Genomic DNA, 18,151 nt, shown 5'->3' on the forward strand with positions numbered 1-18,151 from the left:
CCCAGAGAGCCTCTTCTCTGCAAAGAAAGACTTAAACTATTGATGCAGTTTACATTACAAATTAAAGGTCTGTAGGGCTGCCAAGTCCAATTCAAGAAATCTCTGGGGACTTCGGGGGTGGAGCCAGGAGACTTCGGGGGTGGAGCCAGGAGCAAGGGTGTGACAAGCACAATTGAAATCCAAAGAGAGTTCTGGCCATCACGTCTCAAGGGACTGCACGCCTTTTAAATGCCTTCCCTCCATTGGAAACAATGAAGGACAGGGCACCTTCTTTGGGGGCTCATAGAATTGGACCCCCTGGTCCAATCCTTTTGAAACTTGGGGGGGGGTACTTTGGGAACAGGCACCACGTGCTGCGCTGAATATTTCGTGCCTCTACCTCAACCCCCCCCCCCCGAGCCCCAGATACCCGTGGATCAATTTTCTATTATACCCAATGGGAATCGGTCTCCATAGGGAATAATGGAGTGCCCAGCAGTCATTTCTCGCCCCACCCACCCGCTTTCTGAGGACCCTAAAATGGGGGAAGGGCTTCCAAACCGGGGGATCCCCTGCCCCAACCTGTGGATTGGCAACCCTAATTGTCTATCTTGATGCAAAAATGCAAGAGAGTTTTTGTTTCTCAGCTGGTAGCCACAGCCAGAGGTGCTGGAGATGACTCTTGAGAGTCCCTTGGACGGCAAAGAGATTGAATCAATCAATCCTAAAGGCAGGGCTTTTTTTTTGTAGCAGAAACTCCTTTGCGTAGTAGGCTATACCCCCCTGATGTAGCCAATCCTCCAAGAGCTTACAGGGCTCTTATTCCAGGGCCTACTGTGAGCTCCAAGAGGATTGGCTGCATCAGAGGGGCGTGGCCTAATATGCAAAGGAGCTTCTGCTAGAATTCCACCCCTGGGCCACACACCCCTGATGTAGCCAATCCTCCAAGCGCTTACAGGGCTCTTAGTACAGGGCCTACTGTAAGCTCCAAGAGGATTGGCTACATCAGGGGGTATAGCCTAATATGCAGATGAGTTACTGCTACGGAAAAAGCCCTGCCTAAAGGAAATCAACCCAGACTGTTGCCTGGGAGGTCAGATGCTGAAGTTGAAGCTCAAATCCTTTGGCCACCCAATAAGAAGGGAGCACTCCCTGGAGAGGACCCTGAAGCTGGGAAAGACAGAAGGCCAAAGAAGAAGGGGACGGCAAAGGATGAGATGGTTAGACAGTGTTAACGATGCAACGAACACGAATTTGAGCATTTAGGAGGATGTTGGAAGATATAAGGGCCTGGCGTGATGTGGTCCATGCGGTTGCGAAGAGTTGGACCCAACTGTGCGACTGAACAACAGGAACAAAAGCAGAAGCCAGACATGGCATTGCCTCTTGCTGGAAAGACTCAGCTAAACTCACACTTGAAGCATGGCATGATAGAATTTGGAATGCGTTCTTTATGTCTCAAATTACACAAAATGTTTTTTAAGAGATTCTCATTAGCTATGACTGATCATATGCATAACTACTGGGACCCAATTATTTGGATATTAGGCCACACCCCCTGACATCACCATTGTTTCACACAGGGCTTTTTGTGTAGGAAAAGCCCAGCAGGAACTGATTTGCATGTTAGGGCACACCCCCTGACACCAAGCCAGCCAGAATTGCATTCCTGTTCAAAAGAAGCCCTGGCTTAGTTTAACTCCAACTATGTTACACCGGATTGATCTGACTTAAAACGTATGACTGTTTACACATAAATGTGTCAGCTACTCCTTATCGGTATTGACTGGGTATTTTAATCGCTGGTACTAGACTAAAGGATCATTAGGTTTTCATAAATTTCTTTAGAAAACCTACATTTTTAAATTATAGCCTAGGACCTGCCTACCTGAAGGACCGTCTCTCCCCACATGTTCCCCAGAGAGTATTGAGATCGGGAACTCAAAATCTCCTAGTTATCCCCGGGCCAAAAGAAGCCCGCTTAAAATCTACAAGGGACCAGGCCTTTTCTGTTACGGCCCCCTCCTGGTGGAACCAGCTGCCGGAAGAGGTGAGGGCCCTGCGGGACCTCGCCCAGTTCCGCAGGGCCTGTAAGACAACCCTCTTCCGGCTGGCCTATGACTAGCTGGTACAAGAAACTGAGTGTAGTTACACTAGATGTCTGCTGTCCCTAATGTTTTAAATGGTTTAAATGTTTTAAAATTTTAAATGTATTAATTATTTTAACTGTTTTTATGCTTAAATTCTATTTATGTCAAATTCTTATGTTGTGAGCCGCCCTGAGCCACTTGTTGGGAAGGGCGGGATATAAATCATTAAATAAATAAATAAATTGCAAAATACTAACATTCAGGGGTCATTATGTCAAAAAATAAGTGGTGGCGCTCATCCAAGAATTGTTATGAAGCTGCACCTACTATTCAATGGTCAAGAATGCGGAACTCTCAGGAGGAGGAGGTGGAACTGTCAGAAAGGTTCAGGAGCTGTGCTCCTGTGAGCTCCCACTGAATCCGAGGCCTGCTGATATTACCAATATATCAGGGGTGGCCAACGGTAGCTCTCCACATGTTTTTTGCCTACAACTCCCATCAGCCCCAGCCAGCATGCGACATATTATAGTGCAACTTCTTTTGTAAACCCAGTCTGAATGCTGCTTTCTTGAATACGTTTATCTCAGACTCTGTTTGCCTGTAATGCTTAAACTGATATCTCCTACGTTTGTTATGTTTGTTAAAGTTCTAAATTCAATAAGATTAAATTTGGGGGGGGGGGGGGAATTAGTTGTCCAAAGGGGAACTACATGAGGGGCAAGTGTAAAACCAGGAACGACACGGAAAGCATGAGCAAAGAGAGGGACCCTTCTTTCTCTCAAAACAACGGCAGCCGCTCGACGAAACGAGCAGCAGGTTCAGTGCAACAAAAGGACACATTTCATCGTGTGGAGCGGGATTAATTAGCTTGATGGGATTCATTGCCACCAGACGCGGGCTCCGATCCAAAGACCCATTTAGCGTGCCAACCCAAGGGAACTTTTCAGAGATCTTTCTCCCTTCTGACCCAGCCCCACAAGCCCCCAGCTACTGGCAGGCTGCTTGTGAAATGAGCCAAAGTTTCAGAAGGCAGTTTGTCAAGAGCTTGAGTGGGAAGCGTGAGGGGAAGACTCCTATTTGAACAGCGGGTTTAAAATAAAACGTACTGGGCTAGTACAAACCCATTCCAAGCACGTGAGTAGGAATCAGGGGTGGATTTCTAGCAGGAGCTCCTTTGCATATTAGGCCACACACCTCTGACGTAGCCAATCCTCCAAGAGCTTACAAGGCTCTTTTTTTGTAAACTCTTGGAGGATTGGCTACATCAGGGCTGTGTGGCCTAATATGCAAAGGAGCTCCTGCTAGAATTCCACCCCTGCTCCGAATTATGCTTCACTATGCTTAAAAAGAGGGAGCGAATTCTGGGAAGACTGATTTTCACTGTTTATTAACCCTGGTAGCTTAGATATTGATCTCCAACCATTTACGTCAATAAAAAAGGGATGGCCGTCTCCTTCATTCCATATTTAGTAAAGGAGTAAAGGCGAATGCCCGTTTTGCCTTTTCTTCTCCCATTCCCTTTAAATTTACCTCATGGTTTGAAAAGGCACCACAGGTCCCTAGTTATGTTGAGCCGTACTTACTTCTATTTTGAGGAAGGGTAGAGTACAGCACATCATGGCCAGCGTGGCTGTGGGGCCATCCACAAAATGGCCGCTCTGTGTGTGTATGTGAGGCTATAGTTGGCTGTTTGATTTGGCAAAGCATTCCTTTCCAGAAGAGATGGATTTGAATGCAACGGCACCTTAGGGACTAGCAAAAATTCCGTGCTGTAAGCTTTCAGGAGTCAAACCTCTCTTCTCCAGATAGGAGATTCTCTTTCCAGAAGAGACTCTTATCTTGGATTTTTTTTTTCCCTGGACTTTCAGGAAAGGGTTTTCCAGGGATGAGATCCTGCTTCAGAACAGTGTCCAGAAAATATTGTTTCCAATGGTATCTTGCGCACTAGCATCTCTCATAAGTTGTGCCTTCTGGGGCATCAGGGAAGATGTAGGGCTGGTTCTCCTAAAATTCTTGTTCCGTCACCATCAGCAGCTCCGTTGCTTTCACCACATCCTTCTCATTCTTGTGCCCATCAGCGGGCTCTCAGCAAGCAGGCAAAGAAGCGATACTTGTCCTCCGTCAGACGTGTGAAGGGCACCCTCGAAAGACACACCAGCTTTTTTTTGCACACTGACTCGTTTCTGCATGCTAACAATCTCTCCTGCTCGAAGGGCGTAACCCCATTCTCAAAAACTGTGTAGAATGAATTTTTTGTTTTACATTGGACGCTCACGAGGCGCAGTTATGTAATCCCACCCCAGCGGTGGCAGGTGTCCTGGCTTGCGGGCTAGAGGCAGAATTTCGGACAGAGGGCCACCTGGTAGGGTTTCTTCCTGAAGCTGCTGGACCTCTTTCTCCCAGCTTTCCATCTTCAGCTTCTTCCGCTGGTTTCTTTTGACAAAGTAATCCGGGTACATCCGATACTTGCCCTCTGTCAGATGTGTGAAGTGCACCCTCGAAAGACACACCAGTTTACAGATTAGACCAGAAATTTGAGGGGAGTGAGAGAGATGACTCTACAGTCATCCCAGTATCTGTTAAACGTGGGAGAACAAAACGTCACTTTTGCCAGTCTGCTAGAACAGCGGACATACCAGAAGCACTGAGGTTTTACTTGCAGCCTTCTGAAGAAAAAGGTTTCCAGGTAACCTTTTCAAACGGCCATTGTCGGCAAATCAGTCAGCTATCATTTTTGAGCAGAGGTCAGGGGCCGTTCTCATATTCCGGTAGTTAATTTCATTGGTTTTTGTTTTAATTTTAAGTATGCACGAAACTGTTCTCCTCCTGATTGCCGAAACATGTCACATTCTAAAGCAAAGTTTGAATCCACTGGACTCCAGCATTGTCCTGTTGCTTCAGTTACCAGTATGAACGTATCAGATTTAGGCCGTCCACATTCATATCCATTGCGAATCCCTTACGTCACACACACACACATCTCAAACAACCTCTGCCATTTTTCGCTGCACTAAAATGGGGACTTGACTCTGTGTAACTGATATAGGATTGCCAATTCCCAGGTGGGGGATTGAAAGGCTTCCTCTTGGGATGGTGTGTCTGTGTTACTTGGAAGAAGTTGGCAGCAACTCGTGAGTAGAGACGCCAATTCCTTGCTTCAGAGTCGCCAGAAACGGGGGTGGGGGTGGGGGAGAGGGAAATGTCTGCTGGGCACTTCGTTATTCCCTAAGTGGAGATCGATTCTCATAGGGTATAATGGGGAATTGATCTGGAGGTATCGGGGGCTCGGGGGGGGCTGTTTTTTGAGGTAAGAGGCACCAAATTTTCAGTATAGCATCTAGTGCCTCTCCCCAAAATACCCCCCAAGTTTCAAAACGATTGGACCAGAGGGTCCAATTCTATGAGCTCCAAAAGAAGGTGCCCCTATCCTTCATTATTTCCTATGGAAGGAAGGCATTTAAAGAGGTGTGCTGTCCCTTTAAATGCGATGGCCAGAACTCCCTTGGAGTTCAATTATGCTTGTCACACCCAATGTCTCCTGGCTCCACCCCCAAAGTCTCCTGGCTCCACCTCCAAAGTCCCCAGATATTTCTTGAATTGGACTTGGCAACCCTAATTCTAGCCGATTCACCTTCCATTGAAGGGATTTCCCTGTAGGATGAAATCCAGAGTATAAATAGACAATTACTGAGGGGGGTGGGGAACCAACACTAACTTTCAAAGTCTAAGGGGGAGGGGGGGATCACTTGAGTTGATGAAAACAACGAAGGAGCAATACAGCAAACCCAATGAGTAAGTTTTCTGTTTCACAAAAATGCCAACCTGCCCCTAAAAGATAATCCCCACATTCATTGCCCTGACCTCTGTGGAGAAAGTGTGGATAAAAAATTAAAATTTTGAAGGGAGGGCAACCAAAATCCTAATCCCTAACTATATTTTTTAAAAGCAAACCATACGTCCTCTCAGTGACCAATAGTAATCCAGTCATTAATAAAATGATTGTAAAATACGACAGCTACAGAGTTTGGCAAACGAAGAAAAACATACAAACACTGGCATTTACTCACAGTGCAATCCTCTGCAGGTTTAGAGCTTTACAACTCCAAGCAGGACTTCGTCACCCATCTCAGTCGTTTGGCTATTCTAACATATTTTCTTAAATTTATTCGCGTCTATGCCCGAACAAGTAAATGACTTACAATATATGTGTCTAACCACCAGCCCTATGAATAAATTCCCGCATTTTATTAGTTCAAAATAAATATGCAGCTGTATAAAATAGATTTTTTAAAAAGAAAAACTGCTGCACTTTCTTGCTTTTCATAGCACTTGACCCCTCTTCTGAAAGCAAAAAAAAATGACTGTCGCTCAGCCAAAGTATTTGGCTCATGCTTTTCTACTGTTATGGCTACCGCAAGAAAGCACAAAATCCCTTACAAATGACTGTAGGGTAATTCTGTATAAAAACATCAGGGAGCTGTATAAAAACATCAGGGAGCTCTTGTTAGGATGGACCCTCACCCAAAACAAAATAAATACCATTATACGAACTGTAATCATTCCTGTAAAGTAACAAGGGAGACACTTCCAAATATACATTAAGAGAATGTGAAGAAGATGACAAAGAAGGTGAAAAAGAGGAGGAGGAGGAAGAAGAAGAAGAGGAGGAGGGAGGGAGGGAAGAAGGAAGGAAGGAAATAGATGGGGAGAGAGGGAGGGAGGAAGGAAGGAAGGAAATCGATGGGGAGGAAGGGAGGCAGACAGGCAGGAAGGAAATAGGTGGGGGAGGGAGGGAGGGAAGAAGGAAGGAAGGAAATAGATGGGGAGGGAGGGAAGGAGGAAGGACGGAAGGGAATGGGGAAGGGAGGGAGGCAGGCAGGCAGGAAGGAAGGAAATAGGTGGGGGAGGGAGGGAAAAAAGGAAGGAAAGAAGGAAGGAAGGAAATCGATGGGGAGAGGAGGGAGGGAGGAAAAAAGGAAGGAAGGAAATAGATGGGGAGGGAGGGAAGGAGGAAGGAAGGAAGGAAATCGATGGGGAGGAAGGGAGGAGGGAGGCAGACAGGCAGGCAGGAAGGAAGGAAATAGGTGGGGGAGGGAGGGAGGGAAGAAGGAAGGAAGGAAATAGATGGGGAGGGAGGGAAGGAGGAAGGAAGGAAGGGAATGGGGAAGGGAGGGAGGAAGGCAGGCAGGAAGGAAGGAAATAGGTGGGGGAGGGAGGGAAAAAAGGAAGGAAAGAAGGAAGGAAGGAAATCGATGGGGAGAGAGGGAGGGAGGAAAAAAGGAAGGAAGGAAATAGATGGGGAGGGAGGGAAGGAGGAAGGAAGGAAGGAAATTGATGGGGAGGAAGGGAGGAGGGAGGCAGACAGGCAGGAAGGAAATAGGTGGGGGGGGAGGGAGGGAAGAAGGATGGAAGGAAATAGATGGAGGAAGGAAAGGAGGAATGAAGGAGGAAGGAAGGAAGGAAATGGGGGAGGGAGGGAGGAAAGAAGGCAGGTAGGCAGAAAGGAAATAGGTGGGGGAGGGAGGGAGGGAAGGAAGGAAGAAGGAAAGAAGGAAGGAAATAAATGGGGAGGGAGGAAGGAAGGAAGGCAGGAAGGAAATAGGTGGAGAGGGAGGGAGGGAAGAAGGAAGGAAGGAAATAGATGGAGGGAGGGAAGGAGAAAGGAAGGCAGGGCAGGCAGGAAGGAAATAGGTGGGGGAGGGAGGGAACAAAGGAAGGAAGAAGAAAAGAAGGAAGGAAATAGATGGAGGGAGGGAGGAAAAGAAGGAAGGAAAGAAAGAAGGAAGGAAGGAAGGAAGGGAAGGAAGGAAATAGATGGGGAAGAAAGGAAGGAAATAGATGGGGAGGGGGAAGGAAGGAAATAGATGGGGAGGAGGGAGGAAGGAAGGTAGGCAAGCAGGAAGGAAGGAAATAGGTGGGGGAGGGAGGGAGGGAAGAAGGAAGGAAGGAATAGATGGGGAGGGAGGGAAGGAGGAAGGAAGGAAGGGCATGGGGAAGGGAGGGAGGAAGGCAGGCAGGAAGGAAGTAATAGGTGGGGGAGGGAGGAAAAAAGGAAGGAAAGAAGGAAGGAAGGAATCGATGGGGAGAGAGGGAGGGAGGAAAAAGGAAGGAAGGAAATAGATGGGGAGGGAGGGAAGGAGGAAGGAAGGAAGGAAGGAAATCGATGGGGAGGAGGGAGGAGGGAGGCAGACAGGCAGGAAGGAAGGAAATAGGTGGGGGAGGGAGGGAGGAAGAAGGAAGGAAGGAAGGAAATAGATGGGGAGGGAGGGAAGGAGGAAGGAAGGAAGGGAATGGGGAAGGGAGGGAGGAGGCAGGCAGGAAGGAAGGAAATAGGTGGGGAGGGAGGGAAAAAGGAAGGAAAGAAGGAAGGAAGGAAATCGATGGGGAGAGAGGGAGGGAGGAAAAAGGAAGGAAGGAAATAGATGGGGAGGGAGGGAAGGAGGAAGGAAGGAAGGAAATTGATGGGGAGGAAGGGAGGAGGGAGGCAGACAGGCAGGAAGGAAATAGGTGGGGGGGAGGGAGGGAAGAAGGATGAAGGAAATAGATGGAGGAAGGAAGGAGGAATGAAGGAGGAAGGAAGGAAGGAAGGAAATGGGGGAGGGAGGGAGGAAAGAAGGCAGGTAGGCAGAAAGGAAATAGGTGGGGGAGGGAGGGAGGGAAGGAGGAAGAAGGAAAGAAGGAAGGAAATAAATGGGGAGGGAGGGAGGAAGGAAGGCAGGCAGGAAGGAAATAGGTGGAGAGGGAGGGAGGAAGAAGGAAGGAAGGAAATAGATGGAGGGAGGGAAGGAGAAAGGAAGGCAGGCAGGCAGGAAGGAAATAGGTGGGGGAGGGAGGGAACAAAGGAAGGAAGAAGAAAAGAAGGAAGGAAATAGATGGAGGGAGGGAGGAAAGAAGGAAGGAAGGAAAGAAGGAAGGAAGGAAGGAAATAGATGGGGAAGAAAGGAAGGAAATAGATTGGGGAGGGAGGGAAGGAGGAAGAAGGAAATAGATGGGAGAGGAGGAAGGAAGGTAGGCAGGCAGGAAGGAAATAGATGGGGAGGGAGGGAGGGAGGAAGGAAGGAAATAGATGAGGGAGGGGAGGGAGGAGGAAAGAAGGAAGGAAGGAAGGAGGAAGGAAGGCAGGAAGGAAAGAAGGAAGGTTCAGAGGTTGGGCAGCATTTGGGAAGAGCGCCAAATCTACCAGTCATCTCAAATAAACTTTATTCTCTGCTCCCAAAAATTCCCTTAATCATGCTTAAAAAGGGGTCTGTTCTCTAGGGAACCAAAAAAATAGCATCTACAAAATCTATACAACGGGGTGGATCCTCCCCCTTACCTTTCCAATCCACTGAACAATACCTGGACTGAATCAAGACCTGGGTTTCCCATCTCGTTAGCAATGCTGGTTTCTCCACACCTAGTGCCCCTCTGCGGATGACACCGAATCCAGCCTTCGTCCAACTTGAACACCATTTAGCTGCCTTCTACTGAATCAGACCCTTCGTCCATCAAACACTGGTCAGGGATGCTTTAGGCCAGGGTAGGCCAAACCTGCTTAGCATAAGAGCCACACAGAATAAATGTCAGATGCTTTAGAGCTGCAAGACAGGAAGGAAGAAGGGAAGAAAGAAAATAGATGGGGGAAGGAGAGGTGGAAAGAAAGCAACTTTAACTTTATATGCATTCTCCAGAGCCAGGAGCTGGCTTGACTTGGAGAAATGATTTAAAGAGACAACTGCTTTTTCCAAGCAGGCCGACAAGGTGGTGGGGGGTTTCAAGAGCCACACAATATGTGTGGAAGAGCCACATGTGGCTCCTGAGCCACAGTTTGGCCACCCCTGGTCTAGGCTGATCCTGCATGGAGCAGGGAGTTGGGCTAGATGGGTTGTATGGCCCCTTCCAACTTCGTAATTCTACGATTAGAGAGACCTGCAGGATTGCAACTGATAAGGAAGCTCAAGACAATGCATCCTCCTGGACTGAATCAAGACCTGGGTTTCCTGTCTCATTAGCAATGCTGACTTCTCCACACCAAGTGCCCCTCTGCAGATCACACCTAATCCCAATCACACCCACTGTTGTCATTCACCTGCTGTTGTCTTTTTCCCTGCTATGGGCACTGTGCCCGTCAGCACCATTTCTGGCATACACCAAATGTTTTAAGAAAGTGAGTGGAGTGAGTTGTGACTTTTGCCAGTAAGTTTTCTGACTGGCCATTGGCCAAATGGGTTTTTTTTAATTGCTTTATGACAGTGCAGGGATTTTCATTGCGGGACTGGATATAAATTGTCACAACCAGGGCTTTTTTTGAGCAGGAACACAGAAGAACTGCGCTTCTGGCTGGCTTCAGGGGGTGTGGCCTGAAGCCTGCTTGGACTTTTTCTGCAAAAAAAAAAAAAAAGCCCTGTGTGAAACAATGCTGACATCAGGAGGTGTGGCCTAATATGCAAATGAGCCTCTGCTGGGCTTTTCCGACAAAAAATAGGCCCTGGTGGCAACCATTTTGTGGCTGGCTCACCTCCTATGGCAGCCATTTTCTGGCAGCAATTCTGCATCTGCACTAGGGTTGCCAGGTTATTCTTGGCCACTTGCTGGGGTGGGGAGTTGAGAGATCCATGTTAGAAAACTCCTGGAGATTTGGGGATGGAGCCTGGGGAGGACAGGGGCCTCAGTGGGGTACAAGGCCCGCAGAGTCAACCCTCCAGGCATCCATTTTTTCCAGGGGAACTGACCTCTGTAGTATGGAGGAGCTGCCATTCTGGGGGGTCTCCAGGTTCCACCTAGAGGATGACATCCCTAGCCTTGCACCCACCCAAGATGTGTCAGAATTCCAAAGGTGCCCATAGTTTCAAAAAGTTTTGGGACACCTAGAAAGCCAGTTTGGTGTCATGGTGAAGTGCATGGACTCTTATCTGGGAGAACCAGGTTTGATTCCCCACTCCTCCCACTTGCACCTGCTGGAATGGCCTTGGGTCAGCCAGAGCTCTCTTATCCGGGAGAACCGGGTTGGGATTCCCCACTCCTCCACTTGCACCTGCTAGAATGGCCTTGGGTCAGCCAGAGCTCTCTTATCTGGGAGAACCGGGTTTGATTCCCCACTCCTCCACTTGCACCTGCTGGAATGGCCTTGGGTCAGCCAGAGCTCTCTTATCTGGGAGAACCGGTTTGATCCCCCTCCTCCACTTGCAGCTGCTGGAATGGCCTTGGGTCAGCCACAGCTCTCTTATCTGGGAGAACTGGGTTGGATTCCCCACTCCTTCACTTGCACCTGCTAGCATGGCCTTGGGTCAGCCATAGCTCTGGCAGAGTTTGTCCTTGGAAGGGCAGCTGCTGTGAGAGCCCTCTCAGTCCCACCTACCTTACAAGGTATCTGTTGCAGGGGAGGAAGGCAAAGGAGATTGTGAGTTGCTCTGAGACTCTGAGATTCAGAGTACAGGGCAGGATATAAATCTTTTCCTCCTCCTTCTTCATCACCTCCTCCTTCTCCTTCTTCCTCTCCTCTCCTCTTCCTCCTTCTCCTTCTTCATCTCCTCCTCCTTCTCCTCCTCCTCTCTTCTCCTCCTTCTCCTTCTCTTCCTCCTTCATCTCCTCCTCCTTCATCTCCTCCTTCTTTTCCTCCTCCTTCATCTCCTCCTCCTCTTCCTTCATCTCTCCTCCTTCTCCTCCTCCTTCATCTCCTCCTCCTTCTCCTCCTCCTTCATCTCCTCCTCTTTCTCCTCCTCCTCTCTTCTCCTCCTCCTTCTTCATCTCCTCCTCCTCCTTCATCTCCTTCTTTTCCTCCTCCTCCTTCATCTCCTCCTCCTTCTTCATCTCCTCCTCCTCCCTCTTCATCACCACCTCCTCCTCCTGCTTCTTCACCCCCTTCTCCTCCTCTTCCTCCCCCCCCTAGAGAATCTCACTTGGGGGGGGGGTCTGATTGTAAGAACTAAGCTCCTTACCATAGAAAGGCAAGTTTAAAATAATGCAGATACGGTAACAGGATAAGCAGTGGAGAAGACAGCATACTTGTCACTGGCGACCCAATGGGGTCAGATTAACTTTCTAGAGTCATCCCGCACAGTATCTAGGAACGTTCTGCCAGCCTGTTAACCACAACAGCCACATCGCTTTCTTTGTGTCATTCATCCCGCAGTAGGGACACCAGTTCCGGCTCCGGCTCAGTGAGGCGTTTAAACAGGTGCTGTACTTCTAACACGCAAAGGGCTCCCCGATAGGATCGACAGCACTCGATGTGTGCTTAAAGTCAAGCAGCGTATGAAAGCGCTTTTTTCCTTTTTCCTGGATCAAAGCCTTCCTCCCCCTCTGAGCCGCACGCGGGCAGCTGCTTGAGCATTCCCCGTCAGAAGCCGGTCCCCAAACCGATGCCCGCGTTTCTCGGCCATCTGCGTGCGGGCCCATCTGTTCGGATGGCATGTGCTCCCCTTCCCCGAGCTGCTTGGACCCTTTCCTGATGATGCCCGGTGCCAAACCGTGGTGATTTAATCAGCCGCTTGACTGCCAGCCTCTCTTCTTGGAGGGAAAAAAAAACGCTCTGCGGGAACGGAGCTGAAAAGGCGTCGTGTTTTGGTGCGCTAGGCCAAGAAAAAAGCCAGGCAGCTGAGCTTGCCAAGCAAAGCAAACGCCAGAGAGAGGGAGAAGGGTGTTCGCCGGGGCAGCCAACCATTCGGGAAGGGTTCGTTGCGGCCTTCACGACAGCAGGTGTTTTGCAAACCCGGAACAATGTTTCTGCACATTAGACAAGCATCCTATACATGGCCTCGAGAGGGAGAGGGGGCAGCGGTCGCGCCAAGCTGCCGCAGCCGAGTTCTCGCGCCCCTTTGCCGGCCGACTGTTCAAAAGGAAGAACGGGGGAAGGTTATCAAGTATCAATAGCTGAGTTCAAGGAACCCTAGGAACCTCTGGGGGCGACGCTGCCGGATAGGGATTGATGGCGCGAAATCGCACATCTAATCTGCCGAGCATCAAGGTTGGCTCTGCTTTCTACAAAGATGTGGGGGGTGGGAGATAGCTTAACAACCTGGCCTGTATTGTAGGAAAGGGCCCGCTCTGTAACGCTTTGTGCTATCTTGGCAAAAAGAAGGAGCCAAACTCAGGGCATTTCTCTGTAGCAGGGACTCCTTTGCATATTAGGGCACGCCCCCCCCGATGTAGCCAATCCCGCAAGAGCTTACAGTAGGCCCTGGTAAGCTCTTGGAGGACTGGCTACATCAGGGGTGCATGTCCTAATATGCAAAGGAGTCCCTGCTACAAATAAAGCCCTGGCCAAACTAGGGTTGCCAAGTCCAATTCAAGAAATATCTGGGGACTTTGGGGGTGGAGCCAGGAGACTTTGGGAGTGGAGCCAGGAGGACTTGGGGGTGGAGACAAGAACGAGGGTGTGACAACATAATTGAATGCCAAAGGGAGTTCTGGCCATCACATTTAAAAGGATTGCGTGCATTTTAAATGCCTTCCCTCCATTGGAAATAATGGATAGGGGCACCTTCTTGGTAGCTCATAGAATTGGACCCCCTGGTCCAATCCTTTTGAAACTTGGAGGCTGTTTTGGGGAGAGGCACTGCATGCTATGCTGAAAATATGGCATCCTATCTCAAACACAGCTCCCCCAGGGCCCCAGATAACAGCAGATCGATTCTCCATTATACCCTATGGGAATCAGTCTCCATAGGGAATAATGGAGTGCCCAGCAGACATTTCCCTTCCCCCCCCCCCCACAGCTTTCTGATGACCTTTGAAGCAGGGGGTTAGAAAAACCAGAGAACCACAGTGAAGGCTAACAGCAAACAGGTAAATTGCTGTGGAAAATCACAAAGTGCAATTGCTGTGGAAAATCACAAAGTGCAATGAATAGTAATTCCCAATACTTTAAAGAAAATTCAAAAAAGCAGCAGCCATAGTAATTTGATAGAGAATGTCATAAATATACAACACGCTAATCACTACAAGTCACCTGGGGATTGGCAACCCTCGACCAAACTAACTTGCCAGTTTGAAGAAGGACCAACATTCAACCATAAGAAAGGGATGAGGGGTGAGATTTTTGCCCTTAATGGAATCCAAGCTGGAACATAAGACAAAAAAGAAGGGAGAGAAAAAATTCTACCCAAGAGAACTAGGTAATAGGGTTGCCAGGTCTGTGTTGGAAAACCCCTGGAGACTTTGGGGGTGGAGCCAGCAGAGGGCGGGGTTTGGGGAGGGGAGGGGCCTCAGCAGGTAGAATGCCATAGAGCAGGCGTGGCCAACGGCAGCTCTCCAGATGTTTTTTTTGCCTACAACTCCATGCTGGCTGGGGCTGATGGGAGTTGTAGGCAAAAAAATATTTGGAGAGCTACCATTGGCCACCCCTGCCATAGAGTCCACCCTTCCACGCAGCCATTTTCTCCAGGGGAGCTGATCTCTGCCAGCTGGAGATCAGTTGGAAAAACCGGAGATCTCCAGGCCCAACCTGGAGGCTGGTAACCCTAATACCTGGAGACTTTGGGGGTGGAGCGAGGAGAGGGCGGGGTTTGAGGAGGGGAGGGGCCTCAGCAGGGTAGAATGCCACAGAGCCCACCCTTCCAAGCGGCCATTTTCTCCAGGGGTGATACAACACAGTTACCAGTGCACTATGCGAAATATAAAAAACCCTCACCGGTTGAATTATCACTCTCACACGATAAGTGTGTGAATGAACGTTTAGTGCAAAAGTAATTGGTAAAACTACACAGCAAACAGACGGAACGCACACCCTCTCTCAGCTCCCCCAATCAGTCCTTTTGCAATGTAAAATCCCAGAGGCACCGCCTTCAGCCGCTTCCCAAAGTCCAAAGCTTGGGTGGAGTTGGGGCCGTCGTTCTGTACAACTTCTCAGAGAGAGGACAAAAGACCGTATTTCCTGGATTCTTTATGTTTTCGTCGTTTTTAACTCTTCATCAGTATTCTCTCAATGCTGCTTTAGCTGGAGCTAATATTAAAATTGTACATCAATATATCCACATCTGACCACCACCTTCTCCTTCCACAACACTCACAGTTTGGTATAGTGGTTAAGTGTGCGGACTCTTATCTGGGAGAACCGGGCTTGATTCCCCACTCCTCCACTTGCAGCTGCTGGAATGGCCTTGGGTCAGCCAGAGCTCTGGCTAGGCGTCAGGGGTGTGTGGCACAATATGCAAATGAGTTCCTGCTGGGCTTTTTCTACAAGAAATGCCCTGTGTGAAGCGATGGTGATGTCAGGGGTGCGGTCTAATATGCAAATGAATTCCCGCTGGGCAGCATTCATTCAGTCACACATATTGGTGTTTTTGATATACATTTCAATGGAAGATTGTATATATCTTCTTGTAGCCCAGGGGTGGCCAGATTGTGGCTCGGGAGACACATGGGGCTCTTTCACACATATTGTGTGACTCTCAAAGACCCCCCCCCCCAACCCCACCCCCTCCACACACACCTATTTCTCTTTTTAAATCACTTATCCAAACCAGGCCAGCTGGCATCTTGCAGAATGCATTTAAAGTTAAAGTTGTTTTCTTTCAACCTCTCCCTCCCCCATCTATTTTCCTTCCTTCCTTCCTTCCTTCCTTCCTTCCTTCCTTCCTTCCTTCCTTCCTTCCTTCCTTCCTTCCTTCCTTCCTTCCTTCCTCCCTCCCTCCCTTGCAACTCTCAAACGTTTGATGCTTCATATCTTGCAGATCTCAAACATCTGACATTTATTCCGTGCAACTCTTATTTTAACCAAGTTTGGCCGCTCCTGGTAGAGTGTGTAAACTCTGGCCTGGATGGCCCAAGCTAGACTGATCTCATCAGATCTCAAAAGTTAAGCAGGGTCACCCCGGTTAGTATTTGAGTGGGAGACCTCCCCGGAAGTCAGGAGTTGCTACACAGAAGCAGGCAATGGCAAACCTCCCCTGTGGGCTGTGGCTTTACCACTGAGCCCAGACTAACTCAATCTCATCAGATCTCGGAAGCTAAAAAGGGTCGGCCCCTGGCAAATATTTGCAAGGGTGACCTCCAAGGAATGCCAGGGGTATAACGCAGAGGCAGGCAACAGCAAACCATGTCCCTTGCCTTAAAAACAGGTCTAGCTCGCCACCTAGTGGTTGCATAACGCTAAAAGAGCGAGAACTTCTGGCTGCCAGACAAGCTGAGGATCTCCTGGCTGTACGACCAACACTGCCATTAATTAATTACCACTGAGCCATTGCTTCCCCCTGTAATATTTAATAATAAAGAAACACGTAATCTGTGGTAATTTAGCACAGAACCGCAGTGAACTGTTGCGACTCACAGGGGCTGTCGACGCAACACGTCACCCTGCAACAACACAATAAATTCCGTACAACACACCGAGCGTTGCGCTATTGCATACTCAATGCTATTGCTGTCGTTGCCCTTTCATAGAGAGGTGCCCCACATAACCCGGCAGGAAAGAGCCGTCTCCCTCAAGCAACGTCCAACAATTCCACGCATTTAAAAATAAACAGATGGACTTATCAATAAAGCGAATGAATAAAATAAAGCGAATGAATAAACACGGTCCTCTCTCTTCCCCTCGCTTGGAGCGGCCGCTAAATACCTCTTAATGTTTTACGCTTCCTTAACAATGAGACTCTGCATCTTAAAAGGCGGAAGGGTGAAGAGACGCTCAGACCTTTGACATGGAGCACGCTGAGGATGCTCGTGCGGGTATCCAAGAGCATCGTCTGGCCTCTCTCCACCGTGACGTTATCGCCATCTCGTGGCACCTTCCCGCTAAGCCAGCTCCAGGGCTTCGACCAGTGGCCACAGAGTCGAAGGGGGGAGGCACTCTGAAACGAAACAGTGCAGAGGTTTTAGCAGCAGGTAGCCTTTTGGAGAAGAACTAATGCTTAGCTGGGTAAAGCACTGAGACTGAAAACCCTGTGGGATGGATTATTACCCAACATGACTGTAAGAAAAAGGAGAAGGTAGTCCCCTTCGCTGGCACCAGTCGTTTCCGATTCTGGGGTGACGCTGCAAAATGAGGAGCGTTCGACTTCATCGTTCAAATATCAATAACGATTCCTCAAAAATCAAGTTAAGAGGGGTTTTTCACAGGGCTTTTTTTTTTTCAGCATAGCATGCTGTGTCTCTCCCCAAAACGCCAAGTTTCAAAAGGATTGGACCAGGGGATCCAATTCTATGAGCCCCAAAAGAGGGGGTCCTTATCCTTCATTATTTCCAATGGGGGGAAGGCACTTAAAAGGTGTGCTGTCCCTTTAAATGTGATAGCCAGAACTCCCTTTGCAGTTCAATTATGCTTGTCACAATTATGCTCCTGGCTCCACCCCAAAGTCTCCCGGCTCCACCCCCAAAGTCCCCTGGCTCCACCCCCAAAGTCCCCAGATATTTCTTGAATTGGACTTGGCAACCCTAGTTTGGCCAGGGCTTTTTTTTGTAGCAGGAACTCCTTTGCATATTAGGCCACACACCCCTGATGTAGCCAATCCTCCAAGAGCTGACAGGGTTCTTCTTACGGGGCCTACTGTAAGCTCTTGGAGGATTGGCTACATCAGGGGTTACGTCTTGGAGGATTGGCTACATCAGGCCTAATATGCCAAGGAGTTCCTGCTACAAAAAAAGAAAAAGCGCTGGGAAGACCTGTTTACCTCGGAAGAAGAAAGTGTGATGCACTTGGTTAGCTTTTTGAATGGATTTTTCAAAAATGTTATAATAAGAAGTTTCCTGATACGGCGATTTTATTTGTGGCTGGATGCGATTTTACCCCATGATATTATAAATGGTTAAAGTTGATCTTAGTTATTTCTCATGGCTCCGTTCTGGGTTTCCACTGCTTCTGTGATTCTTTCGCTTGCTGGGTTCATTATGTAGCAGGAGCTCCTTTGCATATTAGGCCACACACCCCCTGATGTAGCCAATCCCCCTGGAGCTCACAGTAGGCCCTGTAAAAAGAGCCCTGTAAGCTCTTGGAGGATTGGCTACATCAGGGGGGTGTGGCCTAGGGATGGAATTCTAGCAGAAGCTCCTTTGCATATTAGGCCACACACCCCTGATGTAGCCAATCCCCCTGGAGCTCACAGTAGGCCCTGTACTGAGAGCCCTCTAAGCTCTTGGAGGATTGGCTACATCAGGAGGGTGTGGCC

General features: G+C 48.8%; 1 protein-coding gene across 1 annotated transcript in view; it reads right to left on the reverse strand.

The window, feature by feature from the left end:
• The window catches only part of PKHD1 (PKHD1 ciliary IPT domain containing fibrocystin/polyductin), a 323,925-nt gene that overhangs the window by 170,616 nt on the left and 135,158 nt on the right, over positions 1-18,151 (reverse strand). The window contains exon 26 of the mRNA XM_060256755.1: positions 16,681-16,837. Within this exon, the coding sequence (XP_060112738.1) occupies positions 16,681-16,837 (157 nt within the window). The remainder of the gene's footprint in view (positions 1-16,680; positions 16,838-18,151) is intronic.

Source organism: Heteronotia binoei, chromosome 1 (assembly GCF_032191835.1).
Source record: "Heteronotia binoei isolate CCM8104 ecotype False Entrance Well chromosome 1, APGP_CSIRO_Hbin_v1, whole genome shotgun sequence".
NCBI lineage: Eukaryota > Metazoa > Chordata > Lepidosauria > Squamata > Gekkonidae > Heteronotia > Heteronotia binoei.